General features: G+C 46.2%; 1 protein-coding gene across 1 annotated transcript; it reads left to right on the top strand.

The window, feature by feature from the left end:
* The first annotated feature begins 698 nt into the window (after positions 1–698).
* SOX9 (SRY-box transcription factor 9) lies at positions 699–8,622 on the top strand. Its single transcript, XM_028713809.2, has 3 exons — positions 699–1,640; positions 4,196–4,449; positions 5,341–8,622. The coding sequence occupies exons 1-3, from the start codon at positions 1,210–1,212 to the stop codon at positions 6,150–6,152; spliced, it is 1,497 nt and encodes a 498-aa protein (XP_028569642.2). The 5' UTR covers positions 699–1,209; the 3' UTR covers positions 6,153–8,622.
* The last annotated feature ends 7,415 nt before the right edge of the window (positions 8,623–16,037 follow it).

Consider the following 16,037-nt stretch of genomic DNA (forward strand, 5'->3'; position numbering starts at 1 on the left):
AAACTAAACCTCTGGGTCAGATTCTCACGCCGTGAATTGCAGTGCAGCGCTGAGGAAGTCACCCTCGCCTTCTCTTCCTGAAACTTTTAAGTATCGATAAAGCATTAGGATGAGCAAACAAAAAACAACAAACTCTCCCATAGGAGAGGTGAGTCAGAAGAATCACTGGATTCAAAGCTGGGGGGGAGACAGATAGACAGACAGACAGACAGACAGACAGAGAGTCGTACAGAGGAGCTCTAAGCTCTTTCCGAGTGAGAGAGCGAGCGAGCAAGCATTTGTTCTGCAGTTTTACCCGAGCGATGACGTATCTGCTAGGGAAGATTTCATGCCTTTTCTTCAGCAGAAATCTGCCCAGATCAAGAAGTAGAAAAAGAAAGGAGAAGAGTTTACTCGGAGGAATATATAGCGCAAGAGTTGGGAAGTACAAAGGCTCAACTGCAGCGCGCGACAAACTTTCTCTTTCCCTCCTCCCTCACTCCCCCCCCCCCTATTTTCCTCTCTGAGATCTGCGCTCATTTCTCCCCTCCCTTCAGAGAGCGGCGAGGAAGGAGGGGGAGAGAGAGAGAAAACTTTTCAGCCAATCAGCTGTGTGCCAGCCCTCCAGGGGCAGGCCTGCCATTGGCTGAAAGTTTCTAAGGTGAAATAGCAGAGGAGAGTATTTATTAAAGAGACCCAGAGAGAAAGTTAGTAGAGCTGAGCTTGAAGCCGACTAGGTGATTTTGGGAGCCTATATATATATATATACACACATATATATATATATTCTTTTTTCTCCTTCTCTACCTTCCAAACTCCGAGGAACTTTTTCTCCTTCTTTTTTGAAAGGGGTGGAATATATATTTTAATATATATTCTTCCGACAGCCCCTCATTGACTATCCACGAAAAAGCTGCCCACATGTCCGTTGCTTGAGAGCAAATATCTGCAGCAGCAGCAGCAGCAGCGATTTTGCAAAAGCCGAGATCCGAGGTCTTCTTTCCAGTTTCTGCAACCCAGGCGAGACATTTTGGGTGCCCCTTGCGAACTTTTCCTTGTCGTTGCCGCTGGGCTCGCCTCTTTTCATGCAGTTTTAAGAGACCCTGCCACTTTCGCTTTTTCACCCCTCCCCACCCTCCTCTTCCTCCCCCCACCCACCCCCTCTTCCCACCCCCCTCTTGCTCGCTTTTTTCATTTCCACCGATATCCTCCCCCGGGTCGCTTTCTCGCATGAATCTCCTCGACCCTTTCCTGAAGATGACCGAGGAGCAGGAGAAATGCCTGTCCGGCGCCCCCAGCCCCACCATGTCGGACGATTCGGCCGGCTCCCCTTGCCCGTCGGGCTCTGGATCGGACACCGAGAACACGCGTCCCCAAGAGAACACCTTCCCCAAAAGCGACCCGGACCTGAAGAAAGAGAGCGACGAGGACAAGTTCCCCGTGTGCATCCGAGAAGCCGTCAGCCAGGTCTTGAAGGGCTACGACTGGACGCTCGTGCCCATGCCCGTGCGCGTGAACGGATCCAGCAAGAACAAGCCCCACGTCAAGCGCCCCATGAACGCCTTCATGGTGTGGGCGCAGGCCGCGCGCAGGAAGCTCGCCGACCAGTATCCGCACCTGCACAATGCCGAGCTGAGCAAGACGCTGGGCAAACTCTGGAGGTAAGCGCTGGGGATGGGCGCAACGGGGGGAAGGAAGCGGGTTGCCAAAGGGGCGCTGGCACGCTTGCTCCGGAGGAAGCGTGCAGAGGATCTCAGTCCATAGTTAGAGGGACGGGGAGGGTCTCCATGGTTTGATTGTTTAGCTTCAGGGGTGCCAACTTGAATAAAATATTCAATAAATAACATAACAGATCAAAAGACATGGTGTACACATATAATTTAAATGGCAATGCCCGTCAACTTTTTTTGGGGGGGGGGGAGTCGGCCCCCTCAAATATTTTATGGGGGTGCGAAGGAACCTCAGCCCTTAGAAGTTGGCTCCTGTGCTTCGTTTTGCATCACCACGCCTTGGCAAAGTCTACTTTCCGCCACTCGGGGTCTGTCTGTGCAGCATAGGAGCCAGTCCTAGGGGCCGAGGTCCCAAAGTTGCGCCCCCCCCCATTTAATGGGCATTGCCATTGAAATAGTGTTTGTGTGCCACGTCTTGCGATTGATAATGTGGGGTGGGGCTTATCTGGAAATACACACACACAAATATTTTATTCAAGTTTGCCTCCCTGCTCTGCAGGAGCAGGGCCAGAAGGGAGAAATTGCACGCGTGGGTTGGGTGCGCGCACGAGAGAGAGAATGTATGTTAACAGGGACAGTCGTTTCCAAAGGGGTGGGTGGTGGGAATCTGGGGCTTGGAGATCCCATGCTGAGCTCCTCCTCCTCCTCCTCCTCCGCAGAGGTAGCGTGGAGAGAGCCCAACTAACGCGCAGCTCTTGGAGAATGTGTCCCTTGAACTTCACATGCAGGTGGCAACCCGGGCATTTGGACTGGGTGGGAGCTACTTCCGAGTGCAATCCGATCGGGTTCTGTAAGAGAAGTTCTGGATCAAAATGTCGTTTGTACCTTGGTTTGTGGACATATATGTCCATAGGAGCTAACTCCTAGGGGGTCCTCCATCCTCCCTCCATTAAAATATTTGAGGGGGCCAGGACCCCCCAAAAAAAGTTAATGGGCACTGCCATTCAAATAGTGTGTGCATGCCGTGTCATGTGATCAATTATGCAGGGCAGGTACCCCCCCCCAATATTTTATTCAAGTTGGCACCCCTGTATGTGACCATATTTGAGGTCCTGTTTTAGCTTAGGGAAGAGAGGGAGGGCCAGGCCATGCTCTGGTTTGGTTTGTTCAATGAGATGCCAACACCAGAAAATAAGGCTGAAATGTATACTTCCCCAGGAGGAAGTCCTAGTAAACTCACAGCAAAGTAGACCTGCATAGGATTGCATTATAAGAGCAACTAAATGATGAGGCAGTGCTAAACCCCTTATTTTTAAAGTGGCCTTGAGATCATGCCTAGGAGAGAGCTGTCCCATCTGCTTTTATATATATATATATATATATATATATATATATATATATATATATATATGCTGCGGTTACTCTGAAAGGCACTCTGCACATGCCCAGGAATAATTTATTTTGTACACACCTGCCCATTAAAAAAAAAACATGTTACAAGGTTGAGCTCTGACAACTCAAGCCCTGTTCTCAAGACAAAACATGAATGGCATACGTTTGGGTATGTGATGATTGTTGGTGTAAGTTGGCAAGTGTGGACCAATAGGAGGTTGAGTTGGAAGGATGACTTGCAACAGGAGGGAGGGGGAGAGGGAGGGAGCAGGGAGTTAAGAGAAAGTGAGTCAACTGATTGAAACATAAGCTTGTGACTTTCCACAAGAAAAAGAGAGAGAGAGAAATCAATGGTATCTGCAAATGAAAGGTTTATGTTGTTGTTGTTGTTGTTGAGTTTAGCTATAAAAGAAATGGTGGGCAGTTTGTGCTGGTGCCTGGAGGCACCCAAAGTGTTGGCGTCCTAATCTGTATTTGTTTGAGTGTGTCCTGGGTTAGTTGGTGGGGGTGGATGGGAATTGAGTGATGGCTCCAACCAAATTCCAAGTAAGGGGCCAGAGCAGAGTCCCTGTAGTGGCTCGATTTTTGTTATGTCTTTTTTGAAAGTAGCCAAAACACTCTGCTAATTTCTTGCAAGAGGGGCAGAGTTCTCAAAAGGGACCCTAAGCTGATGTAGAAAAGGAACAGGCAGAGGCAAACTTAGCAGTACTGGACAACCAAGTCCTTTTCCTGACATCGCTCAGAGGTCCCAGAGAAAGTTTCTAGTCTGCTCCTAAAAAAAGGAGAGGGGGGGGCGGAGAGAGAGAAAGAGAGAGAGAGAGAGAGAGAGAGAGAGAGAGAGAGAGAGAATGCTCAGATAGCAGGATGTCTAAAAACTGCCTTCCTTGCCAGCTTCGCTATGCCGCTAGGACATTTTGGCATAATGTCCTATGTCCACATATATCTGGATCATGACCTTGGTATGACCAGAAGCCCATTTTGCACAACTTTGCAGCCTTCAACAGCTGCCTGGGACAGTGCTCTTGCAGACAGGCTGATATTTTCTTTTTTCTTTTTTTTTTGCAAAATGAAATATGACCTAAGTGCTACATTCTGGAAATCTCTGCAGTTGACACCATTGTAAGTAACCACAAGGCCCTTTCTGTCTCGCCCAGGTTATTGAACGAGAGTGAGAAGCGCCCATTTGTGGAGGAGGCGGAAAGGCTGAGGGTGCAGCATAAAAAAGACCATCCAGACTATAAGTACCAGCCGCGAAGGAGAAAGTCGGTCAAGAATGGGCAGGCTGAGCAAGAGGAAGGATCTGAGCAAACTCACATCTCCCCGAATGCCATCTTCAAGGCCCTGCAGGCAGATTCTCCCCAGTCTTCATCCAGCATGAGCGAAGTGCATTCCCCTGGAGAACATTCTGGTAAGTGTGCCGTATGCTGTGGTTCTGCTCGTAGAAATAATAGAATTGTAGAGTGGTTAGGGACCCTGGGGGTCATCTAGTCCAACCCCCTGCAATATGCCATTGTCCCATATGGGGATTGAACCTGCAACCTTGGCATTACCAGCACCACGCTCTAACCAACTGAGCTGTCTATTACCCTTTTAATGAATTAGGCTGCTCCCATTTAGGTGGATGCAGAAAAAGAGCGCACTTAGCAATCTATTGCCCTTATGCATCCTGAAGCATGTCTATAGAACAGAAACAGGATAACAGGTGTGATAGGGGCGAAGAACGTGCAGATGTGCGTGTCCTCTTTAGGTGACATGTCATTGGCCACCACTGTCAGTAAGTACGTCTCACGGACGACAGCACACAGCATCATTTGCACACATTCAAAAGGGCTTTCTCTTTGCATAAGGCAATTGCTTCTGCCAGCAATGCTTCCCAATCCAGTTCACACCTTTGCAAACCAGTTCTATAAACAGCACTCTGTCCTCTTTTTCAGCAGAGCACAGTCTCACAGGTACAAATCCCTTTGGCTGTACAAAACAACTGATCTAAGGAGCCATGCAGCTATCTTCAGTGGCAATTCCTTATTACTGTTCACCCTACCACCACCCTCTCCTTTCACTCACCTCCAGACAGAGTTAACCATTAATGGAATTATCATCGTAATACAACACCTCCTGCTTATATATAAAAAAATGGCTGCTGTTAGATTTCCAGCGCTTTATGGCACTCTGTCTGGACCCCTTATCAGTAGGAAGATAGGCCCAGGTGTGGCTTGCCTGGAGTTTTGACTTCAAAGGGGTGGAGGGGAAAGTAGCACGCTGACTCTGACAGATGCCGTTTCTCTTGTGTTTCCTGCAGGACAGTCTCAAGGGCCACCGACCCCTCCCACTACCCCTAAAACAGATGTGCAGCCCGGTAAGCAGGACCTGAAACGGGAAGGGCGCCCCCTGCAGGAAGGAGGAAGGCAACCGCCCCACATCGACTTCCGAGACGTGGACATTGGTGAGCTCAGCAGCGACGTCATCTCCAACATTGAGACCTTTGACGTCAATGAGTTTGACCAGTATCTCCCGCCCAACGGCCACCCCGGGGTCCCGGCCACCCATGGCCAGCCCGGCCAAGTCACCTATACAGGCAGCTACGGAATCAGCAGCACGGCAGCCGCTCCAGCCAGCACAGGGCATGTCTGGATGTCCAAGCAGCCTCAGCAGCCACAGCCGCCGTCTCAGCCGCAGCCGTCCCAAGCGCCGCAGCAGGCCCCGCAGCAACCCCAGCACACCTTGACCACGCTGAGCAGCGAGCCAGGGCAGGCCCAGCAGAGGACACACATCAAGACGGAGCAGCTGAGCCCCAGCCATTACAGCGAGCAGCAGCAGCACTCGCCCCAGCAGATCAGCTACAGCTCCTTCAACCTGCAGCACTACAGCTCCTCCTACCCCACCATCACCCGCTCGCAGTACGACTACACAGACCACCAGAGCTCCAACTCCTACTACAGCCACGCTGCCGGCCAGAGCTCCAGCCTCTACTCTACCTTCACGTACATGAACCCCGCCCAGAGGCCGATGTACACGCCCATTGCAGACACTGCCGGGGTGCCTTCCATTCCTCAGACCCACAGCCCGCAACACTGGGAGCAGCCTGTCTACACACAGCTCACCAGGCCGTAAGGTTTTTGACGGACAGAAAAAAGCGTCTTCAGACTTTGGTGAAAGTTTCTTTTTTTAAAAAAAAAAAAGAAAGAAGAAGCAAGCTAAACGTGAACAAGTAACAGAAAGGAAAATCCCAGAATGCTTTGTGTACTACAGCATCCTTCCGAAATCAGCTGGAGAATCCTGCTCCATAAACAAACATTCCATGGTGGACTTAGAACCTTTGCTTTGGAGGCGATTTTCATTCCCAAAACAGCCAGCTTAGTTCGCCTAGGTATGGACTTGCTGATTATTTTTTAACAATAACTAAAAATGAAAAGCGAATAATTTTTATTATTATTACAAAACTCAAAAGTATTCCTCTGTGAGGAATATGCTCTATTCTAAGTATTCTGTTTCGTTTCGTTTAGTATGTACTGTGTATGATTCGTTACCAATTTGAGGGGATTTTATATGTTAATTGTACTTTTTGTTTTTAGAGAAACCTTTTTTTTCTTTTTTAATGCTCCTTATTTTGACAGCTAAACAACACTTAGCAAAATGGCATGCCTTAGCCAGAGGTATTTTTGTATAGTTAATGGTCTTTCGCTTGTAGGCAGCAAAAGAAAAAATGTGGATAAAGGAAAAGCAAACCAGTGATCAGTTACTCAATGTGATGTTGTGGATTTGGAAAGAGACTTTATTTTTCCAGCTGGGAAGTAAAAGGGGTTTTTGCGGGGAGGAGGGAGGTTTGAAAGAAAAAGAAGATCTACACCTTAAGCCTTAAAGAAACACTATTGAAAAGCCTTAACAGCAACCCTGCAATATCTTCCAAGAGAGCTTGCGTAATTCTTTCTCTCACTGCCAAGGGGAAATACGAGGCTTCAGAGGAAGACAGTTCAGTTTTTTAAGGTCTGAAGCTCTCTCTCTCTCTTTTTCAATGCAACCAGCAGCACCAGATTATTATGCCACAAATCCTACCATGACTTGCCTTCTTCAGCTTCTGACACTGTCCCCTCCCCATGTGTGAAACAGATGCTGACCAGTCCATAGAAAACAGCCCCCCTGCAAAATCCATTATGAACCCAATTTGCAGGGCAGGGCAGGGATATCGACTTTAACAAAGGTCATGGATGACAGCACTGGTGTGTGTGTGTTTTTTTCTTTCTTTTCTTTTTTTAAAAAAGTATATATATTTATTTTGTGGTGGGGGTGGAGAGAGTTTTTTAATCAAGAGATTTTCCTCCATTTCCCCCTTCCGCATTAGAAGTTCTTGTAATGTAAACAGAAATTCCAGAGTCGGTATATGGTGCCTAATCGTTAAATTATGGTCTAAATCAATAACCCCTTTATTTTATTTATCCCTTTCATTCCCATTTTTTTGGTACTTTTTATTATTATTATTCCTTCGGAATGTGTCTTAGGTTTGTACAAGTATGTCTGCTTCTCTTCTGTTCTCCCTTTCTTCTTCTTTTCCCTCCTGTTTGAGGATAAACTGGAAAAAAATATGTTGTTGTTTTTCATTGTAGACACAAAAGATTGCAAATGTAGTGTATCACTGAGTCATTTGCCTTATTTTCTGCCTCAGCTCTTCCAGATTTACATATAGGGCCTGGGAGTACACAGGCCAGCAGAGTTAAGGTAGTAGAATGGACTGTACCACTTAAGCTTTGATGCTACTGTTGGGGCTGCCATTTTTCATGCTTCCCCCATGGGATTTTTATATTTAAACCCTCCATTGTTGTTGTTTATAATTGCAGGGAGTTCTTTTACAGGGGGTTAGGGGAAGCATTCGAAAGAAACGATACCCCACGACTTGCAAACCAAAGTGGTACAATCCACTCTACTACCTGGAGATTCCACCACCTTCTATGGGTGTTGTAGGGCAGGCCTTGGTCTGTTCAAGAGAAGCAAAGTGACAATGGGTGCAGCCACCAATCCCTGCTGCTTTGTAAGCCCTCTTCTTTTCCATGGGGCTTGCACATTTCCATGGGGCTCATATTTGCCCCTTGAAAGCTCGATGGAAATGAACGAAAGTTGCGGAGCAGCGGTTTTGGATTGGTAGCTGCCAAAGTGTGCAGCTCATTTTCCACCTCTTCACACTGTGTGATTTGGGAGGATATTTAGGGCAAGGAAACTGACCTTTGGTGAAGCGGTGGCTGAACAGTTAAGGATTGCTTTTTTTAAAAAAAGATAGCCAACTTTTTTATTTAAAAAAAAGTTATATTTGTTAATGTTTTGTAGGGAATACAGTAGAAGAAAATCTTAAAGCACTCTTATAATATGGTATCTTTTCTACTTCTATATTAAAAAAGCAGATATTTCTAAAGTATTTCTGTAACTTAAAAACAATCTTTCCTTTTAAAAAAAATCAGTTTTAGGTAAGGTTGGGTTTCCGTTTTGTTTCCGTTTTGGTCATTTTGTTTGCAAATCCCTTTTGGTTCTCTGTACAACTTACCTTTTTGTATATTATTGTTTGCAATAAATATACGTTTTATTAAACTTTAAATGAAGTGGAGCTTGTTTAACTGCCGTATCCATAACTGAAGCAATGTTACCTCCTTTTTTAATATAAAAATGACCAATGAATTTTTGTCATTGTTGTTTAGTCGTTTAGTCGTGTCCGACTCTTCGTGACCCCATGGACCAGAGTACTCCAGGCACTCCCGTCTTCCACTGCCTCCCACAGTTTGGTCAAACTCATGTTCGTAGCTTCGAGAACACTGTCCAACCATTTCGTCCTCTGTCATCCCCTTCTCCTTTCCCAACTTCAGGGTCTTTTCCAGGAAGTCTTCTCTTCTCATGCAGTGGCCAAAGTATTGGAGCCTCAGCTTCAGGATCTCTCCTTCCAGTGAGCACTCAGGGCTGATTTCCTTAGGAATGGATAGGTTTGATCTTCTTGCAGTCCATGGGACTCTCAAGAGTCTCCTCCAGCACCATAATTCAAAAGCATCAATTCTTTGGTGATCAGCCTTCTTTATGGTCCAGCTCACACTTCCATACATCACCAATGGGAAAACCATAGCTTTAACTATTAGATCAAAATATACTTGTCACTGATCCAATGGATCTGCCCTCCCCAGTTCCCAAACTGTATCCAGTTATGACAGGAACCTTGTGGCCCACTCAGCATACTCTTTAAATGGATATATTAATCCATGTCTCCCATAGAGGTAATGTTGGTATATGTGCCTATGGGAAAAAGGTGTCAAAATTCACCATCCTCTCCTCCCTTCTGTGGGGCCTGCAATGGTACTCACCCAAAAGGTGCCAGAACTGCATTCCTGCTGAAAAGAAGTCTTGCATACGGCTCTGCAAACAGATTAAGGAAGAGAGGCACCATTTCATAGTTACCAACCCACCCAGGAATTTTCACAACTTCACATTTCCCGTATCTCCACTGATACTTGGGCTGTTTCTGAGATTATTCTCCAGTGGAGGAGTTTCCAGACCCTGAAATGGAAACGGGGTTTTCAAACCATAGGAATAACAAGTCATCTCTGACTGCCATTGCCTATATCAGACTGATTCCCAGCACAAGTCAAGGGACCGATGGAGGGTGAATGGACTGGCTTTGTGTGTCATCCCCCCGCACCTCACCCTGGTCACACAATGTATGCAAATGCCAGACCCTCTCCAAAGGTACCACCTTGAAATTTCAGACATAGTTGCACCATTTGTAGATAACCCATGAAAGAAATTGTGCTCGTTCACACATGCCTTTAGGGGAAAGCACCTTTGGGTAAATGGAGAATTTGAATGGGGAAAGCAGCAATCAGGGAGCGGGCTTGTTTTATTCATTTAGGATATTTCCAGCCATCCCTTCATCATAACAGAATGGGGTACAGTGCACAAAATGAAATGCACTCCAAACCTTTCCTGGCATGTCTCACTCTTTTCTCTCCCCATTAAATGTATACCCTGCCTTTTCTTCCTCCAAAATGCCTAGGACAGCCTACAAAAAAGCAGTAAAACAATATATTGATTTAAAAAAGAAAAAAGCAATTAAGAACATCTAAAAAATTTTTTTTAAGCTGGAGGGACATTTTTGCCCACATTTGCATTTCATTTAGAAGTAGCCTTTTCATACACAACTTCAGATGTAACCTTCCTACCACAGATTAAGAATAGAAGGAAAGGGGGGACAGCTCCCCAAGGTTAGAATCAAAATACAACTAGTACACTAAAAATATAGAATCAGACATTATGACAGACCACCACCATAGTGATCCTATGGATAGACTTGGGCCTTGGGGGGGGGGGTGGTCCTAGATTCCACTTAAAGTTCCATGAAGAAACCATTTTGTGGTTTTAGGCAGATCATAGTCTGGCAGCCTCCGATCACATCTGTAAAAATGAGACTTGCTTCATAAGGCTCATGTGGAGATGATGAACCAGACCAGGCATGGAAGGAAGTTTCTTGCAGACATTGAAACTCTTAATGTAAGACAGCCTCTGTCCATTGATTTAAATGGGTTTATGCATAGCTAATTGTAGTCCCTCCAAGTGTCCCTATTTTCCAGGGACGTCTCTGATTTGGGGAAGCCATCCCCATTTCTGATTTGATCCCAGAATGTCACACTTTTCCTTAGGACGTCCCGATTTTCATCGGACAAATGTTGAAGGGCTATGGAATTATCCGATCCCCGAGCCATCTGAAGGCAATCCTGTACAGTGGACGCTCGGGTTGCGAATATGATCCGTGCGGGAAGTACGTTCGCAACCCGCAGCACCACGTCTGCACATGCACGGGTTGTGATTCAGCGCTTCTGCACATGCGCAAAGCACGATTTAGCGCTTCTGTGCATGCACAAGTGCCGAAACACAGAAGTAATCCATTCTGGTACTTCTGAGTTCGGCGCAGTGTGCAACCCGAAATCACGCAACCCGAAATCATGAAGCTTCTGTAACCTGAGGTATGACTGTATAGGGAAGTTTTTTTAAAAAAATGTTTACTGCTTTATTATGCTTTTATATATGTTGGAAACCACCCAGGGTGGCTGGGGCAACCCAGTAAAGATGTGTGGGGTATACATAGTAAAAATTAAAAATTATGATTATGGAATGGGATGTTCCTATTTTCATTGGAGAAATGTTGGAGCGTATGCAATTTTGTGCTGGGGCTGCAAAAGAAAATTGGACAAGTCACGTGCAAACGTGGCATACACGGTTTTAAGCACAATGGAGGAAGGATGCGAGGTAGACTGTTTGCTTTGGCATGAATCACTCGGGGAGTTTTTAAGATCATATTGACTCTCAGGTTTTCTCCAGCAAAACAAACAGATGAAATCACTCCCTGGACCTCTGTGTTCTTCTAAACCCCTAGCTTTGCTGCTCTTCCTTGCCCTGAAGGCTATTGGTGTCCTCTTTGTGGGATTTCTGCCCACACACATTTTTGTTGTATGGTATGTATACATCTGGGAAACCTCGGACCCTCATACAAACCAGCATGTGGCCCCTGCTGCAGATTCCATCCACGAACCATCTGGCCACAGGACAGAGTCTTTCCAGCCAGAGCAGTTGAGAAAACCAAAAGAAAAGTGAAATCTTTTATTATTATTATTATTATTCAGGTAGGCAGCCAGTGACCTAGATTTGATTGCTTCTGTTTAGTATCTTCGCGTTGCGTTTAGTTGTGGTTCTCATTGACTGTCCTATATATTTTCCAGGTTTCGTTGTGAGCTGCCTCGCAATATGGTTTCATTTTAAAGGTGGGAGACAGATGAGTTTCAAATCAAAGAGGAATTTGGGGTTGGAGAAACCACACAGATTGGGAAAGAATGCAAAAAGCTCCCCTCCCCCGCCAAGGAATGTGAATTCAGTCCCACGTAGAAGAGGGCCTCTGGAATTATCTCCCCTCTTCTTGCTCTTACAGTCCCTGCCGTCCAATCTAGCTTCTTCCTCTATTGCCCTTTAGGGTCAGTCCATATGACCATTAGGAGGCGCATGTTGACTTACTGCCTGTGGGGATGCGCTCAGGTTGCGCATCTCACCATCTGCGAAATTGTATCGTGGATCTGGGGTAGAAATCTGTCACTCTCTCCCATTTTAGGTTCAGTTCCACTCGACAGGCAAGACAGAAGGAAAAGATTTTCAGCTGGACGTTACTTAATATCCCAAGAAGTTGGAAGACACAATACATTCAGAGCAAAAAAATTCTAGGTCTACAATAGATGCTTCAGTAAATAAGAACAGGAATGCAAATATATTGAGAGTGAATTATAAAGAGATGTAAAGATGCTAACTAGAAATAAATATACGGTATGCCAGAAACTATAAATAAGCAAATGAAAATGAGAGAATCAGTGCAGCTCTGGATGTGGCAAAAGAAGAATAGTCTGGTTGGGGTCGCCTAATATTCCATGGCTCCTCTACTTCCTCTGTAAGCTACATGTGGCATTGCAGTTGGTTTTCCACACTATCAGGAATATCACTTTTTCCTGTATGTACATCCCACTATGTTCCTTCCACACTAGTGGCATACCCACCAACATTTCTCCAATGAAAATAGGGATGTCCTGTTCCCTTCTTCTTCTTCTTCTTCTTCTTCTTCTTCTTCTTCTTCTTCTTCTTCTTCTTCTTCTTCTGTCCTACCCATCTGACTGGGTTGCCCCAGCCACACTGAGCAGCTTCCAACATATTTAAAAATATAATACAACATTTAACATTTAAAACATTCAACATTTAAAAACAGCCCTGCCTTTAGAAGTCTTCTAAAGGTTGTATAGTTTCTTATCTCCTTGGCTTAGGGAGGGGGTGGTCACCTAACTCCATACCCTCCAACATTTCTGTGATGAAAACCTTCTAAGGAAAAGAGTGACATTCCAGGATCAAATCAGAAACCGGGATGGCTTCTGTAAATCTGGGACTGTCCAAGGGACACTTGGAGGGTCTGTGGTGACTATGACATAGCTACTGTGGGTGGGTCAGTTCACCTGCACTATATATTGTGTGTGGGGGGGTTGTGGCATGACACCTATTTCGTTTGCTGCCCATAGCAGCCATTATGTGCTATCACTCATGGCACTTTTATCATGATATAAATACCTGCTAAATCTGTTCTAGGTTCCCTCAACCCTCTTGAGCAGATGTTCTCCAGTGTTTCAGGTAGAAGCACCAATTCCACGCCCCCCTTCTTCAGATTCCAGGGACAGAAACTGGGACTTTCTGCATGGAAAACAGGTGTTACAGTCCGTCCCTCTATGAACCCATGGCAATCTCCACATCACAAGCAGACCGTCACAAGCAGCCTGCTTCTGTAGCTCTGAAAAGATACCCTCTAGTCCAGGGGCCCCCAAATTTATTGGGCCTACCACCCTTTTTCAGGAAAAAGAAAAAGCTCAGCAACCCCCTGGAAATCTACCTTCTTTAAGCAAACAAGCAGAAAGATGCAGAGGCAAATTTGTGTTCTTTCATGTACAGTGGAACCTCGGGTTGCGGACATAATCTGTGACAGAGACATGTCCACAACCCGCAGCCTTGGCATCCTGAAGTGGCATGTCTGTGCAGGCACCAGCACAATTTGGCACTTCTGCGCATGCACGAGCAGCAAAACCCAGAAGTAACCTGTTCCGATACTTCCGGGTTTCCCCCGGTCTGCAACCCAAAAACATGTAACCTGAAGCAGCCATAGCATGAGGTATGGCTGTATCTATATTTCTACCTACGTCCTATATCTTGCATTTTGTGTGTTTGTTTGGAAAACAATCACTACGACTTTAACGCAATGTTACACTGGTAAGTGTCATTACACAACAGTTGAAACATGTATGAATGATTTTTCACATTTTTCTTCTCTTCTTTCTTTATGCTTCCACTACCCCTTGTTTTTATTCAGCACCCCCCCTATCTGCACCCAAGGCTACTACTGCCCCCCTGGATCATTCCAGTGTTCCCAGGGGGTGGTGGCAGAGCAAGCTGATTGGGCGTCTGGGGCATTGCATGACCTGTACCTAGGATGCTTCGCGGGGTCTCCAAGGAGTCTGCCTGCCCCCTCCCACTCAGCCGCCCTACAGCTGAGGAAGAGGTGGTGGGCTGACTGTTTGGAGCAGCATGGAGCCTACGGGCGCCCAAGCCACCGTGTCACTCCCAGGAGAGATGCGTGGCTCAGGCACGCTGCTGGCCCCGTGGTGAGTGCCGCCCAGCATTTTGCCACCCTGCTCAGTGGTGACACCCAGGGCAGCCCGCCTCCACTGCACCACCCCCCTGTCCTCCACCCCTGGGTATCTCCCACTTTGGGAAACACTGTTCTAGTTCAACAAACATAGCAGCGGTTTCAGATGGGCTTTGGCATAAGTGACTCCGATGTCTCTCCTATGGCAAATCTGATCATGTGAACAAAGCTCTCGCTCCTAAACCTAAAAGTTCAAGCACCTGTCACTCTTCTCATGCTGGCACTGCGCTGAGCCAAGAATTTTCAAACTGCCTTTCTCTCGGGGCTTGTGACACTGACAGATGCCTTCTCTTGAGAAATGTACATTAAGGACTAGAGCCACATTTCAACACAAAGGTGAAAGCCTTTCCCATTAACTCCACTCCTTTCGAAATGACATTTGGGACTGACGTTTCGTGACTAGCTGAGACACATCAGCATATCAGCACAATAACTTCCCCTGTTTTGAGCGACTTTGGGAAAACACAAAAGAAGTTCCAGGCTGCGGAGAGACTCACGTTCCAAGCCTACTAAAGTTTGAAGCAAACACCTGTTCTGCAGTGTCTTTCAGCTACATATTTGTCTGACTCCTGTGCCAGCTGTTTGTCCTGTGAGGGCCAACGTTTCCCCCGAAGATGCATGGTGAGGGAAAGATAGCTGCTGCGTACATGGGCTGCAAAGTCATTTAGTGAAGATCAGTCTAAATATTGGTTTTTGTGTGTGTGTTTTTTTTAAAGTAGCCAGACAGCGCCCATGGAGTATCGAACTGCCGTTAAGCAATTAGTGATTCTGCAAATGTAGAGTCGAAGTAACCACTAGGCTAAGCTGGCCCCAGTCTAAATATTGTTGTATTTTGGGGGGGAGGGGACCCCATACACCCTAGAAATTGCGAAATGGTAGGATTTTCATGATTTGGGGTGTGAAGGGAGAAAGACGAGCTGCAAAGGAATTCCTGGGCTAGCTTATACAAAAAATGACCTGGCCAAGCTAGGGCCATTAAGAAAGAATACAGGGCCCTTGAGAGCACTGGCAATGCAAGAAATCTGTCCCCACCCCCTTGACCTGAGGTGTGAACAGAGACTGGGGGTTTGGAAGGTTGCCAGGGTAGCTGGGTGTGAGGTGACAGGAAAAGAAAGCTTTTAGCAGAGTGTTCTGGCTGGGAAGAAGGAAGAAGAAAGAGTGGGATCCATCTTGGGAAGGCTGGCTAAGAGAGATGCGTGAACTCCAGGGCTACAGTGCTTTGGGAGACAAGCCCCTCTTGAAACAACCATGCTGTAAGATCTTGACTTCTTCCATGGAGACTGAAGGTGTATACAGGTAAATAAACCATTTTTCTTAAAGCTACAACAGTCTTCGCCATGTTTCAATTCTCCAAAGGAGCACTGACCCTGGGTGAGTGCCTGAAACCCCCTGGAATCTTGCAGAGTGTGGGGGGTGGCACCCAACTTTTGTAACAATATTGTATGGCTGGGAAAGAGGCTGAGAAGAGCAATCAGTCTACAGCTGTAAACCTCGCACAGCATCACCAATGAACAGACGGAAGCGTAGTTCATTCACATGACCAAGGTTGAATTCATGCCACCAGTGGAAAACGGAATAGAGTTTAGCACCCTTACATGCAAGTAGACCAGTTAATAGTTGGGTCTAAATTATGATAGCTTTACTATGGTGTCTTCTGCCCTACTAAAGCCAACAGTATGAAAAGCCTGGCTGTACCACTCAGACCCCAGTCCCTGCCTTCATGTATTCTACTTTCTACACAGTGCTATCTG

The sequence above is a fragment of the Podarcis muralis genome, chromosome 2 (assembly GCF_964188315.1).
Source record: "Podarcis muralis chromosome 2, rPodMur119.hap1.1, whole genome shotgun sequence".
NCBI classification, from domain to species: Eukaryota; Metazoa; Chordata; class Lepidosauria; order Squamata; family Lacertidae; genus Podarcis; species Podarcis muralis.